The 15781-nt window shown below is 41.2% G+C and overlaps 3 protein-coding genes across 7 annotated transcripts in view; 2 read left to right on the top strand and 1 right to left on the bottom strand.

Annotated features, from left to right (window-relative positions):
• Ankar (ankyrin and armadillo repeat containing) overlaps positions 1-2059 on the top strand; it is a 52290-nt gene extending 50231 nt beyond the window's left edge. The window contains exons 21-22 of the mRNA XM_075956555.1: positions 494-540; positions 1812-2059. Of these exons, the coding sequence (XP_075812670.1) occupies positions 494-540; positions 1812-2059 (295 nt within the window). The remainder of the gene's footprint in view (positions 1-493; positions 541-1811) is intronic.
• Osgepl1 (O-sialoglycoprotein endopeptidase like 1) lies at positions 647-15552 on the bottom strand. Of its 4 annotated transcripts, XR_012908878.1 has the most exons (9): positions 15188-15548; positions 13992-14235; positions 10479-10866; positions 8783-9136; positions 7925-8055; positions 7710-7781; positions 5984-6088; positions 3259-3348; positions 647-2258 (listed from the first exon to the last, which is right to left on the bottom strand). XR_012908878.1 is itself a non-coding variant. In XM_075956566.1 (8 exons), the coding sequence occupies exons 2-7, from the start codon at positions 14210-14212 to the stop codon at positions 6010-6012; spliced, it is 1245 nt and encodes a 414-aa protein (XP_075812681.1). In that variant the 5' UTR covers positions 14213-14235; positions 15188-15546; the 3' UTR covers positions 666-3348; positions 5984-6009. The 4 variants fall into 4 exon arrangements, 3 of the variants coding, with proteins under 3 accessions (XP_075812681.1, XP_075812680.1, XP_075812682.1); XM_075956566.1 differs by having other exon boundaries at positions 666-3348; positions 15188-15546; XM_075956565.1 differs by having other exon boundaries at positions 666-3348; positions 15207-15545.
• The window catches only part of Pms1 (PMS1 homolog 1, mismatch repair system component), a 90362-nt gene continuing 89999 nt past the window's right edge, over positions 15419-15781 (top strand). The window contains exon 1 of one of the 2 annotated variants that reach the window (XM_075956564.1): positions 15419-15673. The gene's annotated coding sequence lies outside the window, so the exon portion shown is untranslated. The remainder of the gene's footprint in view (positions 15674-15781) is intronic. The other variant, XM_075956559.1, reaches the window with a different exon arrangement.

Genomic DNA, 15781 nt, shown 5'->3' with positions numbered 1-15781 from the left:
CCCTGTCTTGAAAAACCAAAAAAAAAAAAAAAAAAAAAAGAATCCTTTGAAAACTAAATATGCAAAATTAATTACATAAATTAATGTAAAACACAATCTGAACTTTGGTTATAATAATTTGTTAAATTAATTTATTTATTTTTCATAAATTTAATTTAGTACAAATGATTTGTACTTTGTACATTCCCATAACGCTGTGGGGAATGGAAAATGCTCCTATTCAATTTTATCTGCCTCAAAGTTCGGTTTGAGTTCTTTCTTTCCATCACCTCAAACATAATAATTATTACATTTTAGATGTATTTAATGCTTGAAATGAGTAGATAAGTGATCAAATATAAGGTATCTGCAGGTAGCATGCATGCAGTTTTATACATGTATGACAGAGACCATTAGGCCCCTGAACATGGTACCTAGAATCTTTCTTTATTCATGGTTTTCTGGGTATATACGCTATGTCTTCATTTAATTATTTGATATTTTCTCCTTTTAGCCTGGAAAAGAATGGAGGACCATCTGTAATTCCTGTCTTTAAAAAAGGTAGTAGTTTTTCTTTTCTTTCTTTAACGCCCACTATTCCCAGCAGTCTGTAATTCTGCTTTAGGGTTTCTTTTGCTCTGATAAAAAACAAAACCAGACCAAAGGCAACTCAGAATGAGGATTTATTTCACCTTACATCTCCCAGCCAAGTCATCCAGGGAAATGAGGGCAGGAACTCAAGGCAGGAACTGGTGCAGAAGCCATGGACAAGAGCCAATTTCTGCCTTACTCAAGTTTCCTTTCTTACACACCCAGGAGCACTTAGCCATGGGATAGCCCCAGCCACAATGAGCAGGACCCTCCCACATCAATCATAAATGAAGAAAATGCCCACAGGTTTGCCTACGGGCCAGTGTTATAGAAGCATTTTTTTCAGTTATGGCTAGGTGTGTGTCAAGATAACCTACCAAGCAGCAATCCTATCTTTTAAAGTTAAAAATGTGGAGACAACCCTCCAGAAAGCATCTGGTCTGTAATTCCACACACAGAAGACACCTTTCCTTTATAAGTCTGCATGAATCATTTAAAGTCTTCCTTACTATCAAATGCTAAAGAATTCTCTGGCAGGACGGAGCAGTGGGTAAGAGCACCTGGCCACAAGCCTAAAGACCTGAGTTTGTTCCTCAGAACCTATGTGGCGGGAAGGAGCTCCAAGCCAGTGGAGATGGGGTTACAGGAGGTTGTGCATGGCCTTGTATGCATGCTGGGGACGCAGCATGGGCTCTGCAACGGAGCTGCATGTAATCAACAGCCGAGCCCCCTAGCCAAGGCCTTATCAGGTCTGCAACGAGGAATAAACATGAATCACTTTCATGCACAGATTAAATCTGCCAACCTTAGAAAGGGCCAACGCCAGAGTACCCTATGTGGTGGGTACATTTATGATCTCACCAGTTCAGAAAGAGAGCAGGAGACAAACAGAGGCATGCAGGGCTTAGAGGACGGCCCGGTGGTTAAGAGCAAACACAGCCCTCCTAGAAGGCCTGAGTTGGGTTCCCAGCATCCACCTGTGAGTCCAGTTCTGAGAAGTGGGGCACGCTCTTCCAGCCTCAGTGGGCACCCACACAGTGCATGCATTCACATGGGTGTGCACACATGTGCACGTACACACAAAATAAAATTTCTCTAAAAGGAGAAAAAGGAGCATTTCTTCAGGAGTATCTGCAGAGAGCTGGTATCCATTTTAGTTAGGCAAAGAAAATCGTAAGTAATCATACTATAGTTGGGGCCCTGGACTTCAGAGCCGTTGACCTGTGGCCTCTTACTTCCAGGGAAGGAACACCGAAGGAAAGCAAGACCGAAAATCCAACCAAAGGATTCTCTGACTTTAATTCCTCCCGTAACTAACTTCATAGGGCTCTTCAGGATGCCCAAGAACACCAATGTTTACCACAATATTTTCTCTTTTTCATCTGGCGTTTCATCCGATATCATAAATGTATCAAGACCAAGAATAGTGTGTTTGAACAAGCTTAAGCACCAAGAGCAGAAAGCCAATCCAGAGTCCACAGAAGGCTAGTAATTAAAAAAAAAAAAGCATTTGAACATGAAATGATTCTTGAGTGGTCTTTCAGGGGACGAAGTCTGTGTTGTTCGAATGGAAGGGCTTTATGTTTACTGAACAGATCTTCTTTTCAGTGTTTCACATAGAATTTAACATCAGATTAGTTATTGCTTCAAAAAAGTAGAATTTCTGTAGATGATGTCTCCACTCACACCTGTAAGATTTATCAACTGTCATGAGCAGATAATATATTTGTTTATTGTTATACCTGCATCATGAGCCCCCCGCCCCCCCCCCACGCCCAGAGACCACCAGGAGTCCCAGTTTGCATGCAAAAGCAAAGAGCTTTTATTGCTAGCTTTAGCTTGGGATCTCCATTTGTCCTGTCTTGAAAATACCAAAAACAAAACAGGGTGAGTTCCAGGTCAGTCAAAGCCACACAAAGAAATCCTGTCTTCAAAAACAAAAAAAAACAAACAAAACAAAGCAAAACCCCCCATTAAGCTAAGAAGTGAATCAAATAATAAGACACCCTCATTTTCTCAGTGTCATTAAGGGTAACTCTTGAAGTTTATTAAAGTTTATTATTAAGCCTCTGATCATGAACATCCAAGCCTTGAGGTAGCTTCAGGTGGGCTCAAGATATTTTGTATACAATCACAGACACTTTCTGAGAAACTAGCCAGATTATCCTGACAACAGTATTTCTCCTGAAGAATCACTGCCAACTTTAAAAAAATATATTTTGTTGAAATAAATTTTAATAAAATAGTCTAGTGGTTTCTCCTCTCCACACTCCTCTCAGATCTTCCCTGCCTAGTCACCTCCACACCCTTTTTCTCTTTTGAGAACAAATAAGCAAATGACAAGCCCTCCAAATAAACTAGAATTTAAAAAAAAAACATAAAAGACACACACACACACACAAACCCCATACAAACACAAAATTGGAACCACATTATAAAGGCAAAAGACCAGTAAAACAAACAAAAATGCCCAAACAAAGCATTATGAGACAAAAAGTCTACAAAAATGCCATTGAGTTCACTTTGTGTTGGTCATCTACTGCTGGGCATAGAGCCTATCCCCAAGTGTGGTTAATATAGCCACTGGAGAAAAATCATCTTTCCTTTGCAAGTGGATTATCAGTTGGAGACAATTTGTTGGTTAGGGAACTTGATTCATGTCCACTTCTGTAAAGAGAGACTACTCACTCATTTCCCTACCCAGGACCGTGGGTTTGTGCCCCATGTTGGGCGCCAACTGTAGGTAGCAACTGTTGGTTTGTTTTCTGTCACCCAGATCTGAAAATAATCACACAGAAACTATATTATAACACTGCTTGGCCTATTAGCTCAGGCTTTTTATAAACTAACTCTTACATCTTAAGTTAACCCACCTATATTACAAGGCTGTGGCTTACTAGGTAAAGTTCCGGCATCTGTCTCCTTCAGCAGCTACATGGTGTCTCTTTGACTCTGCCTACTTTCTATATCTCCGTTCAAATTTGCCGCCTGGCTTTATTCTACCCTGCTATAGGCCCAAAGCAGATTCTTTATTAACCAATAGTAGCAAAACACATTCACAGCATACAAAGGAGAATCCCACATCACACTTTTTCTCTCAGCATTGGGACCCTATCTGGCTTGAACCTGTGGAGGCTCTGTGCATGCTGCCACATTTGAGTTTATATGTACATAAGTCCTGTTGTGTCTGGAGACTACTGTTTCCTTGGAGCCATCCATCCCCTCTGGCTCTTACAGTCTTTCTGTCTCCTCTATGGCAGAGTTCCTTGAACCTTACAGGAGAGGATACCCTTAACTCTTCATGATTAATTTTCATCATTCTATTATCTTCCCTTATGGACATCCTGAGCTTTACCATGTATGCTGGAACATACCTGTAATCAAGGACTTGGTATGTTCATACAGGAGGTTTGCTAAGAGTTCAAGACCAGTGTGAGCTACGGTGAGTCCTAGTGAGAGAGACGTTGGTTTCAGTGACCCACCCAGCCCTTAGTTTCACTGTAAGGTAAATTTGGCATGTGTTAATGAAGAGTTCAGTGTTGCTCCCTAATTCCAACCTCCTTTCTCTTCCTTCCTTTCCTTTCCTCGTAGCAAGTACTCAAAGAATTAAAAGACATGGCTGCTATCCAGGGTTCATTAATTTCTATTAGCTATATTTTCCCCTTATTTGTATTATAAAGTAATTTAACATACAGGCATGATTATAACACCTGGAACGACTTTTAACATGTTCAAAACATAGATTATAAATATATTCATAATATAAATTTTGGTAAATTTTCCTCGATAGTTTATATGAACTTATAGTAGTAGTCACAGAAAGTTTGTTAATTCATAATCACATATACAAACCACAAATCCAAATATAAAATGTGAATTCCTGAACTAGTTGGTGCTTTTACTTGTTACTTTTTTATCAATCCTATGTTTAACAGCAATCTAACAAAAAAGAATACGAAGCTATTTTAAGTAATGGCTATTTCCAGATGCTTCATTTCTAGGAGAAAACAGGTGATCATTAATTAAATAAAAGAATTACTTCTGGAACTTTCTGAGATGCTACCTTAAACTAGGACTAAGATAAATTACGTTTTCATTTTAGTTAAGAATGGTTGTACATGCCTGTAATTCTTCTGTTGGGATGTTATAAAGTGAGTTACCTGACAAAAAGGGTTTTCTATGCTAAATTTTTATCTTTACCTTTTCAATAAAACATGTCACCAAAGATTAGAAAGTTGACAAAATTAACAACTTGGTCCAGTATAGAGGGCAAAATATAAACAGTTAGTGGCCAAATCAATGGACATAGTAACATTGGCCCTTTAAAAAAATTAAGATTTATTATCATTTTTAAAAATTTTATGTGTACGAGTGTTTTGCTTGCATTTAGGTTTGTGTTTCACATGCATGTTTGGTACCCTAGGAGGTGGGAAAAGGATGCTGGATCCATTGGAACTGGAGGTATGGACACTCATGAGCCGCAAGAACAGGAAGTATTCTTAACCACTGAGTCAATCTGCAGCCCCAGGAGGAATGTGCTTACAGCCCCAAACAGTAGATAGCTACTTTGGACACACAAAAAAAATTGATAAATTTACACTATCTGCAATGCTAAGTTTCAGAGAAAATTATCCAAAACAAGCCTTTCTCATCTCGTTTATTTCCATCCTAGTAAACACAATTTAAAAAATCATGGGTGTGAAAGTATGTGGCTCAATTAGGCAAGAATTAAAAGCACTTAGTCTTCTTCTAAGCATGACACCTAATGACTTGTTCAAATGGTAATCCATATTCTGTTGTCAGGTTTTGTCATAACTCAGGGGCCTGACACCTGGTTTGATTTTTTTCAACTGCTCTCATTGAAGAAGTTAGTCCACTCTATGGGACCAGGAATCAAAAGAACCACTGTATTTCTCCCAAAGATATATTTTTTAAAGATTTTACTTATTTATTTACTTATTATGTATATAGTGTTCTGCTTGCATGTCTGCCCGCAGGCCAGAAGAGGGCACAAAATCTCATTACGGATGATTGTGAGCCCCCATAAGGTTGCTGGGAATTGAACTCAGGACCTCTGGAAGAGCAGTCAGTGCTCTTAACCTCTGAGCCACCTCTCCAGCCCCAAAGATATATATATATATATATATATATATATATATATATATATATATATTGAAATATCTGTTGAAGCTTGTAGACAGTGAGAAGCCTGGTCTCAAGGGAGGTCAACAGCATTCCTGGTCTAATACCTGAGTTGTGAACGACTTCTTGCTGTCATACACACTATCACGTGTCCCTTCACGGCTATACATACATACACACATGCCTACTAAAACCCTTGACGCTTAATAAATATATTTATATAATTTGATACCAAAAAGATAAAACTTAATTTTATTGTTTGAAACGTTACCTGTAAAGACCTTTAAAAATCACAAATCAAATTGCCATTTTTAATTGTGGGACTTTTATGGCAGCTTCTGCGACTTCTTGGGATATGTCTACTCCAAGAGGACATCTGCATGGAAACCAGAGGCCACATTTCGTTATACTTACTTCACCACCTACCACAACTTCTGCACATTTTCAGCTTGGAGTCTGGACAATGGTGGAAGTAAGGGGGAGTTGGCATAGGTGATGATGATCCTTACACAAACCAGGACGACGCACGACACTACCTCATTCATAAGAAACCCGAATTGTGAGGTGTATTTACAACTTCTCCTGCTCCAAAGTGCTGTAAACTAGTAAGTTTAAAACACAACGAAGGCTGGGGATATATAGGTCAGTGGCTCAATGGCAGGGTGTCTGTTTAAACACATGCAGAAACTTGAATTCTACAAACTATCAGATAAGAAAAAAGCAAATGGAAAAATAACCCTTAAAGTGAACCATAAAACACAACAAAAGATGCCATAGTCTGTAGTCTTTCACAGAGGTCAAGATGAAAAGCGCATTTTAACACATAAGCCAAGCCTACATTGTTCATATGTTTGCTGTTCCCATGGTTTCCACGACTTCTCAGAGTCCACAGTTGGTCTGTCCTTGCTCTTCCAGACAGAAAGCTCTTCCCCACTCACCCACCTTATCTATTCTTTCTCTGTAAACAAAGGGAAACCTCAAATTCCCCCTTTTCGATGACACAGCTCAAGGTAAGCCCTGACCCCAGCAGGATAAAGCCATCCGCTCCAGCCTCGACACTGCCACAAGGGGGCACAAGTGAGCAGCCAGTATCATCTGATACTGGCTAAACTTTCAGACACTCCCCTAAACACTGGCCATCCACAGCCAGCATCAACAGTCCGCACAACCAGTACAACTCTCTGGAGCCGAGAAGCTCAAAGTAGCAGAAGAAATAACGTCCACATTTAATTGTGTCAGATTAGGAAACATAATTGTCCTAAATTATTCCCTAACCTGAACAGAACTTGACAGCAAATTAAAAAACTGCTCTTGGAACCACGGTTTGAGAAAGAACATAGGCTCACAGTGAACAGCTGCCTCCGGGCTTACTCCCATCGATTCCTGGAGGAGCACAGTTACAACATACCTGCATGTTATCTTCGTGGCTCCCTTAAGTTTGCTAATCCACTAACCGCCCTTAGATAGCACTACACATCACAAAAGAACAGCTCATGAAGAGGGGTTCCGTCCTGTCATTAAAAATATGTGTATGTGTGTGCCCGAGTGCATGCATGTAAACCATCTGCATTCACGAGCCATGGAGGTCAGGGTGTTGGATCCCCTCATACTGGAGGAAGGGCAGCTATGAGCTGCATGTGGGTACTAGAAACAGACCCTAGGTCCTCGAGCAGTGACCAATCTTAACTACCAACCCATCTCTCCAGTCCTAAAATGTGTACTTTTCTGTACAAAATAAACAACACATCAACATTATTCATTGCCTATAGAAATAGGCCATGGCTCATATATGGCTTGGAAAAAATTGTATAATTTGATTCTGTAGCAGAAATATTTCATATCACCTATTTCTCAACTCTATCAATGAAAACCAGTAATTTCCCTTAAACTACCAACCAGAATATCAACAAAAACTTCCTGTGTGAAAAAAACATGCTCCAGGCTTTCTTTCTCTTTTATAAGGTAATTTGTGTAAACAGGATAAATGGTCTACTTACTTTGGTTCATACCGGAAGTTTTCTACATCATGTAAAATGCCCAAGCCGGCACGCAATCTTTCAATCCCATTCCTGAAAAACAGTAATAAAACAAAGACAAAAATGACACCGAAACAAAAACCAACAGCCTCAAGGTCGAAGGACAGACAATTTAGTATGGTGAGACGTTAATGGTTAAATACATGATTGCAAAGAAATCCCATCTTGTGGCTTACCACGCAATCATAACGCCATTATCTGTGCACAGTCTTGGCGGAGGGCACAGCGAAGTGCATTGCGTTGCATTTGCTACAATTTCCAGCGCTTTTCGGATATACGAGTTACTTGCAACACCTCCAGACACAACCTGAAAGAATAGGGACGACGAGCATCAAATGCTATCACATACAGAGAGGAAGCAAGCTGTCACTATACATGGGGGGAAAACCAGCTTTGTCCAACAAGAAACTATTTGGGGCTAAGTAATGAGTATTTGCATAAGAAAAATCTGGAGATACTAATCACAGTTTTTAGCCAGCACGTATTCACTGCTAGCACTTTAAATATTTCCTTAGTATCAGAAAGTGTCTCGGCCACATTTGCAATCACAATACATCAATATTTTAGCATCTGCACTTTTGGTTTTCGTCACTGAGCTACCTACCCAGCTCTCACAAAACCATTATCTCTAGTATCCGTTTTTAATATCCCGTCTTGCCAACTGCTGAATTTAGACATCTCCATTTTCAAAAATTTAAGACCTGTTAAATAGGAAGATTACCAAGTCGTATGAGCACGTGTAAAGGGATTTCACTAAAAGACGGAGGACAGCAGCCTAGTTTTCTAAAAATAGGAACCACAGTGGCTACTCTGGTTTCATTATGGCAAATCCTCTTCAAATTCAAAGAGAAAATGTAGCCTGGGATTTTGTTTTTCTACACAGGCGATGTTACATCTACCTTCACGATGGCTACACATGGCTTTTCTTCTGTATTGTTCTACACTGTCCAGCAGGAGACACAAGGCCCTAAATCCAAAGCGACACGCTGGGAAGTGAACCGCTGCCTGCTAGCGGGTGAGCGGGCGAAGCTTACTAATACTGCGTTCGCTGGCGGTAACAACCCTCTCTGCTTGCAAAACAGAATAGCGCGCTGCGTTCTCGTGGCAAGGTGGCTTGCGGTCACGTGCTGCACCGCAGCAGCAATGTCTGCGGCGGAAGACAGGATTTGCCCCTTCTCAATGCCTTCTTCCTTCTCCTTCCTTTCGATTAGCTTATCGATAACATGCTGAAGTCCCGTAAAAGAAAAATTGCAGTTCTTAGCATTCTGCATGGGAGGACTGAGGGTAAAATGGAATCTATTTCCTTCTTTGGCCAAATGTTCTATAGCCTTCCCACCGCTCATCGTAGAATATTCATGACGATTGATTAAAGAAAGTCTTCTTGCCACCTATTAAAAACAAGCGATAATATATTTTGATCATAAATTAATTAAAGAAAGATTATCCACTATGACCAAGTTAGCTTTAATCCAGGGATAAATGGTTTAAAATATGCGAGTCAATGCCTGTAATAAATGACATTAAAAAGTATATTTTTAAATGAGTCATAGACTGCACATTTTGAAGTCATAGACAAAATGATAATGAATTCAAAGGTTACTTAAAATCCTGAATGAATACAGAGACTATGGCTAATTTCAGGCCAGGCTTTTCTTGAACAACCTGACCATCTAAGCATTGCCTCCCTAGTTTTTCTCTCCCGCTGGGGTTGGAAAATTGATGTGGATGGTTATTTAACGATTAACATTGGAAATAAGAATCTGTTCTTTCCCTCCATCATTTCGGCTGTTTTGTGGAGGGCAGTAGGCTCCGTACTTCTAAAGAAACTCCTCTGTGATGTTGGCAATTACACAGTAGATTCTGAATTCCGTGTTAGTCTTTGCTTTTCCCTCACAGGATTTCACTATATCGCCCCCAGTTGGCCTGGAACTCACTCTGTAGACCAAGCAGACCTTGAACTCGCAGTGATCCACCTGCCTCTGCCTCCAAGGGCTGGAATTAAACATTTGTACCACAATGCTCTGCTCTGCTCCTAATATCTGTATATCACGATCTTTTGGCAGCATGCCACAATGCTATAGCTTCCCAAACACTTTCACAAGAATATTTGGCTAAATATGTAACAATAACTACAAAGGATTTGAGTTTTTACATATAGATATAAAATTGGCATATAATAATGGCTAAAAATGACAAATTAAGAGGGACACAGCGGTGACTCACACCTGTAATCCCAGCACATGGAAGGTGAAAACAGGAGAATTACCACGAGTTTTGACTCCAGCATGGGTTACATACATGGGTTAGGAACCCTATCTAAAAGGAGAAAAAAAAAAGTTACCACAACTCTTCACTTTTTTGGTTTTTTTTCTCTACGTACTCTTGGCTGTCCTGGAGCTCATCAAGTAGATCAGGCTGGCCTTGAACTCACAGAGATCCACAAATCTCTGCCTCCCAAGTGCTGGGATTAAAGGTCTGCACCACCATTCCAGGCCACAGCTTTTGTGTCTTTGAGATAAGACCTTGCCGCACGGCCTAGGATCGCCTCAAACTCATTAAATAGTCCAAGTGGGCATCGAATCTGTGGGTTACCCTGCTACCCATCCAGCCTTTTGCTGTGGTTTTTAAAAACCTTTCCAGTAAGGGGCATTGCTCAGAACTACCTAGATGACTAGTCTGTATACGGCTATTTAACTGGAAGAGCCAACAAAGTGGCTTCTGAGACAGTACCTTGTCAAGCATGTCACCTGGCGCTATGTCCAAAGACTTCCCAAGAAGCAGGAAATCTGAAACTCCGCGGACTAAGGCCAACAGGCAGTGACCTCCAGAAATCAAAAGAACTAGAAAAGGAAATTCTACTTGGTTGGTCAGTCGGATGGTAAGCGCATGAGCCTCCATGTGGTGGATAGGAATAAAGGGCTTTTTAAACTGGTTTACTAGCTGTAGGCTGAATGATAAGCCTACGCCCAGGCTTAGAGCCAGTCCTGGTTTGACGGTGGTTGCGATGGCTGAGAGGTCACGTGGCGAGACTCCGCTGGCAGAAAGGGCTTCTTCTACTATTCGCTCAATATTTTCTCTGTGAAGCTGTTGAGCTACTGGAGGAACAATTCCGCCTGTTCTGAAGGAAAAAGAAGGAAGACAGTCTTTCAAAAACTAGGAAAGAAGGAAGATAAGTTATGTCTGAAGGCATTCCTGCAAATGAACCTCTGGATTAGTATGTATGCTAACACTGTGCAAATGAACCTCTGGATTAGTATGTATGCTAACACTGTGCAAATGAACCACTGGATCAGTATGTATGCTAACACTGTATACAAATAGACCAGTGCGTTAGTATGCATGCTAACACTGTAAGCTTTATAATGCAGGACTAGGAAGAGTTCAATATTGTTGCTGACTTCTTATCCTGTGTTCAAGACTGCTATGGTTTATTTCTGATGAAGTGAGGTCACCAGAACCACCTCATAAAGCATTCCAAAGAGGTCATGAGCAGAGGAAGGGCAGTCTAGAACTGTATTTAGCTCTGATTAATCTCCAAGGAGAGAATCTTAGAAATCAAAGCATGAGTTATTTGTCTAGAGTAACTTATATTAAAATGCATTAAAGAGCAGGAGGGGCCCAGGCATCCAAGAGGACTCATATTTTCTAGGAACGGCTGGGAGAAACAAGTATGAGCAGTAAGAAATATGAAGACAGGTTTATGAAGGTTTATTTTAAAACACACTGCACTGGAGGTCGGACGAGGACAGGGGATAGCTTGCAATCCTAAAATAAAGTCTGGAAATCTAGTGTTGGGGTTAGCAGTGGAGAGCTCCAGCTGATGAGGGACAATGGATGATCACTCCAAACATGAAGGGAGGGAAGAGTTAGCCGGGAAGGTTAAGAACGCAGCTCCAGGGGGAAGCACCTCACATTCAGTCTCCGGGATGAAAAACGACCGGGCAGGAGGAGGCTAGCAACACATGTAGTAACTTCTAACTGGCTTACAGGCTGGGATTCAGTTCCCCAAGTCTGTAAAATCCACCTCTGTCTCAAAACATCATTTTAAAATACTTGACATTGCAAGACCATGTGGGATGGTTTCTATACATAGAAATAAAAATCTTCACAATACTCAATGACTATTTAATATATTATCTATATATAATTTGTATAAATATGTATTTTACACACATTTTTTTCAGGGAATGAGGATGTACAGAAATCAACAAGTGCATTTCGTAACAAAATTTTAAATGCTTTATTTAACTTATTTCTCTATTAGCAGCAAGAGCACTCAAGGCTCATTTGTACAACGTCTAACATTTAATTTACTTTACATTTTTTAGATGACGTGTTTACTTATTTATGGGGGGGCCTGGTGCATGTGGAGGTCAGATCAGCCGGAACCTTTACTAACATGTCACCCCAATGTTCCTTCAACATTCATTTTGACCTTGACACATTCATTTTGACCTTGTCTGCACATCAATGCCTCTCGACTTTTCTAGCTGGGTCTTCCGACTCTTGGAGACCGTGGCAGATTGTGATGCCAGAAGACCCTAGAGAGCAATCTGTCGTTGACTGTTACTTTCCAACTGAAAATATTTCCTGGCCTGGGATTTGAGAGAGTTTGAATTCCAGTCCCTTTCCTCCCGCTCACGTTTTCTTGTTTTATATCCGTTTCACGCCTTCCTTGGCATTTTACTTTCTAGAAATTATGCTAAGCGATAAAGATAAACAATGAGAAAAACTACGGCCTTATTCTCAACTAACTAATGACAACATTCTCTAGACATTTTATCTTGTACAGAGAATTCAGATGACTAATGAAGAAGGAAACCATTGAAATCTGGAGTCTAGGCGAGGGACAATAGAGGATTAACTAAGTTAGTGAGAACGGAGAGAAGTATCCCAAGCCGTACTTGAGGGTTATGTTTAGCACCCCTGAACGGCTGACGTGGCTGTGAGCTGGTGAGGCCGCGAAGGTCTGGAAGAGGGGGATGCTTGTAATCAGGGATTTTATCACCATTCCCCCCCCCCCCCCCCATTATCTCGCAGACCTGTTCACTGTCTCGATAGTAATGCGAGTGTCGCTATGGCTAGATTTTACTCGCCAAAAATGGCAGCAAGTGTTCTAAAGGAATTCATATAGAAGACAACGCCATCATGATTTTATAGACAAGGAAGCGGGAAATATGCGCTGTCTCAATGCACAGTGCTAAACTATAACGTGAAACTACACTTAGCTCGAGGCAGGCAGGCACAGCAGACAGTTTAGTAGTACCTTGGGATCCCCACCTGGTTTGGATGATGCCCACATCCTCCCTTGCAATGTGCACTTGGCAGCCTAGTTACTTTGCCTGTACCTACTAGGCATACACACCCCTCTCCAAACAATGCGCTCAGCAACCTCTCCCTCCCTAGCCTGCATGGGGCTATTTGTACTCCTGTTTCTGAACACTGGTAGACATTCCTCTGGCCCTGTAGCAATCAAATTTAGACAGGTTTTATTCAAATGTATCCCCCCAACATCCCAGAATAAGAAGAAAAGAAAGGCTGACCGGCCTAACTAATTTGGATGCATGTGCAAAACTGTGCCCTCTATTAACCGTTTAGAGAGAATCTTCTATGTATTGTCTTATGCCTATGAATAACTGGGCACGCACGTGATCAAAACAGCAGCCTATGGAAGCCGACATACACAAGAGAAGAAAATGAGTATATGATCTAATCTGTCAAACAAAATAAAGAAGCACCCGAATTCTGTCCCCGAGTAACCAAACCCTCCTTTGAACGCCAGGAAAGTAGTCCTGAGTAAGAATCAGGGCCTCTTAATCATGTGGCCAGTTGCCCATCTGTACAGTGGTTACATTTACAACCATTCACAACTGTCATTTTGAGTCTTGCGTGAATCTGTGTGATCCCTTTGAAAAAGACACCAAGAACCTGGAATACCCACCCCGACCCCAACACAGCCGGTTTTTTGTTTGTTTGTTTAGAGACAACTAAGCGGCACTAGCTAGCCTGGAACTCACATCCACCTTCCTCTGCCACGGAAGCGCTGGTATTAAAGGCCTGTATCACAAGGTGTGGCTCTATATAGTGGCACTCAGCGGTTTTTACACAATAGAATAGGAATTCAACTATCAAAATTTGACTTTTACACATGATAAAGACAAAGGGATGGTTTCGTTTTTCTTTTTCAAAAAACAAAACAAAAATACCAGAAAACCAGGAATGACCAAAATGGTCGCTACTTACTTCAAATGCACTTCGGTCTGGGAATGCATGGCTTCTCCCCACACGCGTCCAGTTTCATCCACCACGGCAGCGGCTGTGTCGTCACAGCTGGTTTCGATCCCCAGGACCAGCTTAGGAGGAGAAAGTACTCCAGGAGAAACATGAAGACTTCTCAAAAACCCATACACATTCCTCTTTGGTAGTTTGGCAAAAACTCCTGCTGTCTTCCTGAATATTAGCATACTTACTACTCTACAGATAATTCCTGGAAAAGAATTACAGAAATATGATTTGGAACTATCATTTGCAATTAATTCATCTGCTTAAACAAAATAATGAATACTCATTTTTAAAGTATGTAGTCTTACAAAATTATATGAGCGTTAGGAAAAGCTGTCAAAATCTTACAAAGGTTCTATAAATCACTAAACATAAAATTAGGTCTTACAAAAGTGAGAAACATACAAAATCATTAATATTCCAAGTTGAGCATCCCCTAAAGTTAAAATCTAAACCACTCTCCCCACCTGACTTGCTAGTGGAAATATAAGGAACACTAGAACTACTATATAAAATTGCCTTGGCCATATTTATAGGATGCAAATAAAACATGAATTCACATTTAGTCTTGAGTCTCATCCTGAGATATGTCATGTACATGACACATCCCTAAATTTAAAAAAAAATTATTGAAATTTGAACACTTTTTGGTTCAGGCATTTTAGGTAAAGGGTGCTCAACTTGAACTTTATACAACAGCTTATGTTATTGCACAGTGGTTGTGTGGATAGTCCTTTTAAAACTAAGTTAAAATTTAAAAATTAATGGGAAATAGAACAGATACCCCCACACACCCCATGTCCTGAGCCTCCTCTTCAAAGCAGTGTACAGCACATGGTTCCATTTATTAAAATATACGCCCACCACTGAAAATTTAATCTTGTAGTTTGGAAACAGGTCCTCCCATAAAGCTCATTCTAAAAGAAATGCATCTCGGCTAAAACAACTGCAGACACTTTTTAATGCAATGTTTGGAATCACATCTCCATTTTTTTTATAACAGGTTTATCACCCCAAGCTTTTAAATCCTTCTCCCCACCCCGCCACCCCCCAGAGATAGCAATCCATCACCACCAAATATAAACACCCCCTAGCATTTCGACACTGCAAAACGTGCGGGTCGAGCAAGACTGGGATTAGAAACAAAATGTGAACACCTCAGCTGGGAAAGCGGACCTGCAGGGACCTGCATGCAGCGAACTACCCGCAGACGAACTGGATTTCCTCAGTTTGGGTACCACAGCTGGCTCGGAAGCGACGGAGTCCCAGTCGGCGGGGAGCTGGACGTGCTTTTAAAAGTCTGAGAGGCCGGGTTCGGGCAGCACCATCCACCTGTCGGAAACTGCAGCGGGAGCCGGGAGCTCCGGCCCCGGGAAGTGACGCCAGGGGGCGGCGCCGCGGCTCTCGGGGCGGCTGTGCTTCCTGGGGCTCCAGAGCGCATTAGTAAAGAAATGCTTAAGGACTTCCCGAGACTTCCAGCTTGCCCTCTGGCGTTCCTCCAAGGTGTGCGAGCATCGAGACTTCTACAGGGTCACGCTGAGGTGAAGAGGAGTCCGAATTTAGTTCTGATTGCACTGCGGTACATTTTAAGAAACGGCCCTGCCTTCGGTTAGTGTTGGTGCCACCGCGAGAGAAAGGATCAGGTACATCCTCACCCTATTTTAGGGAAATATCACCCATAGTCCTCTAAGTCATTCCAATAAAACTCACTGGTCACCAGGCTGGACTTTGGTGGTGTCCGTACTTCGGTC

This window comes from Microtus pennsylvanicus, chromosome 22 (assembly GCF_037038515.1).
Source record: "Microtus pennsylvanicus isolate mMicPen1 chromosome 22, mMicPen1.hap1, whole genome shotgun sequence".
In the NCBI taxonomy this organism is placed as follows: domain Eukaryota; kingdom Metazoa; phylum Chordata; class Mammalia; order Rodentia; family Cricetidae; genus Microtus; species Microtus pennsylvanicus.
The sequence above is the reverse complement of the archived record's forward strand: the minus strand, read 5'-3'. Positions and strand labels throughout refer to the sequence as shown.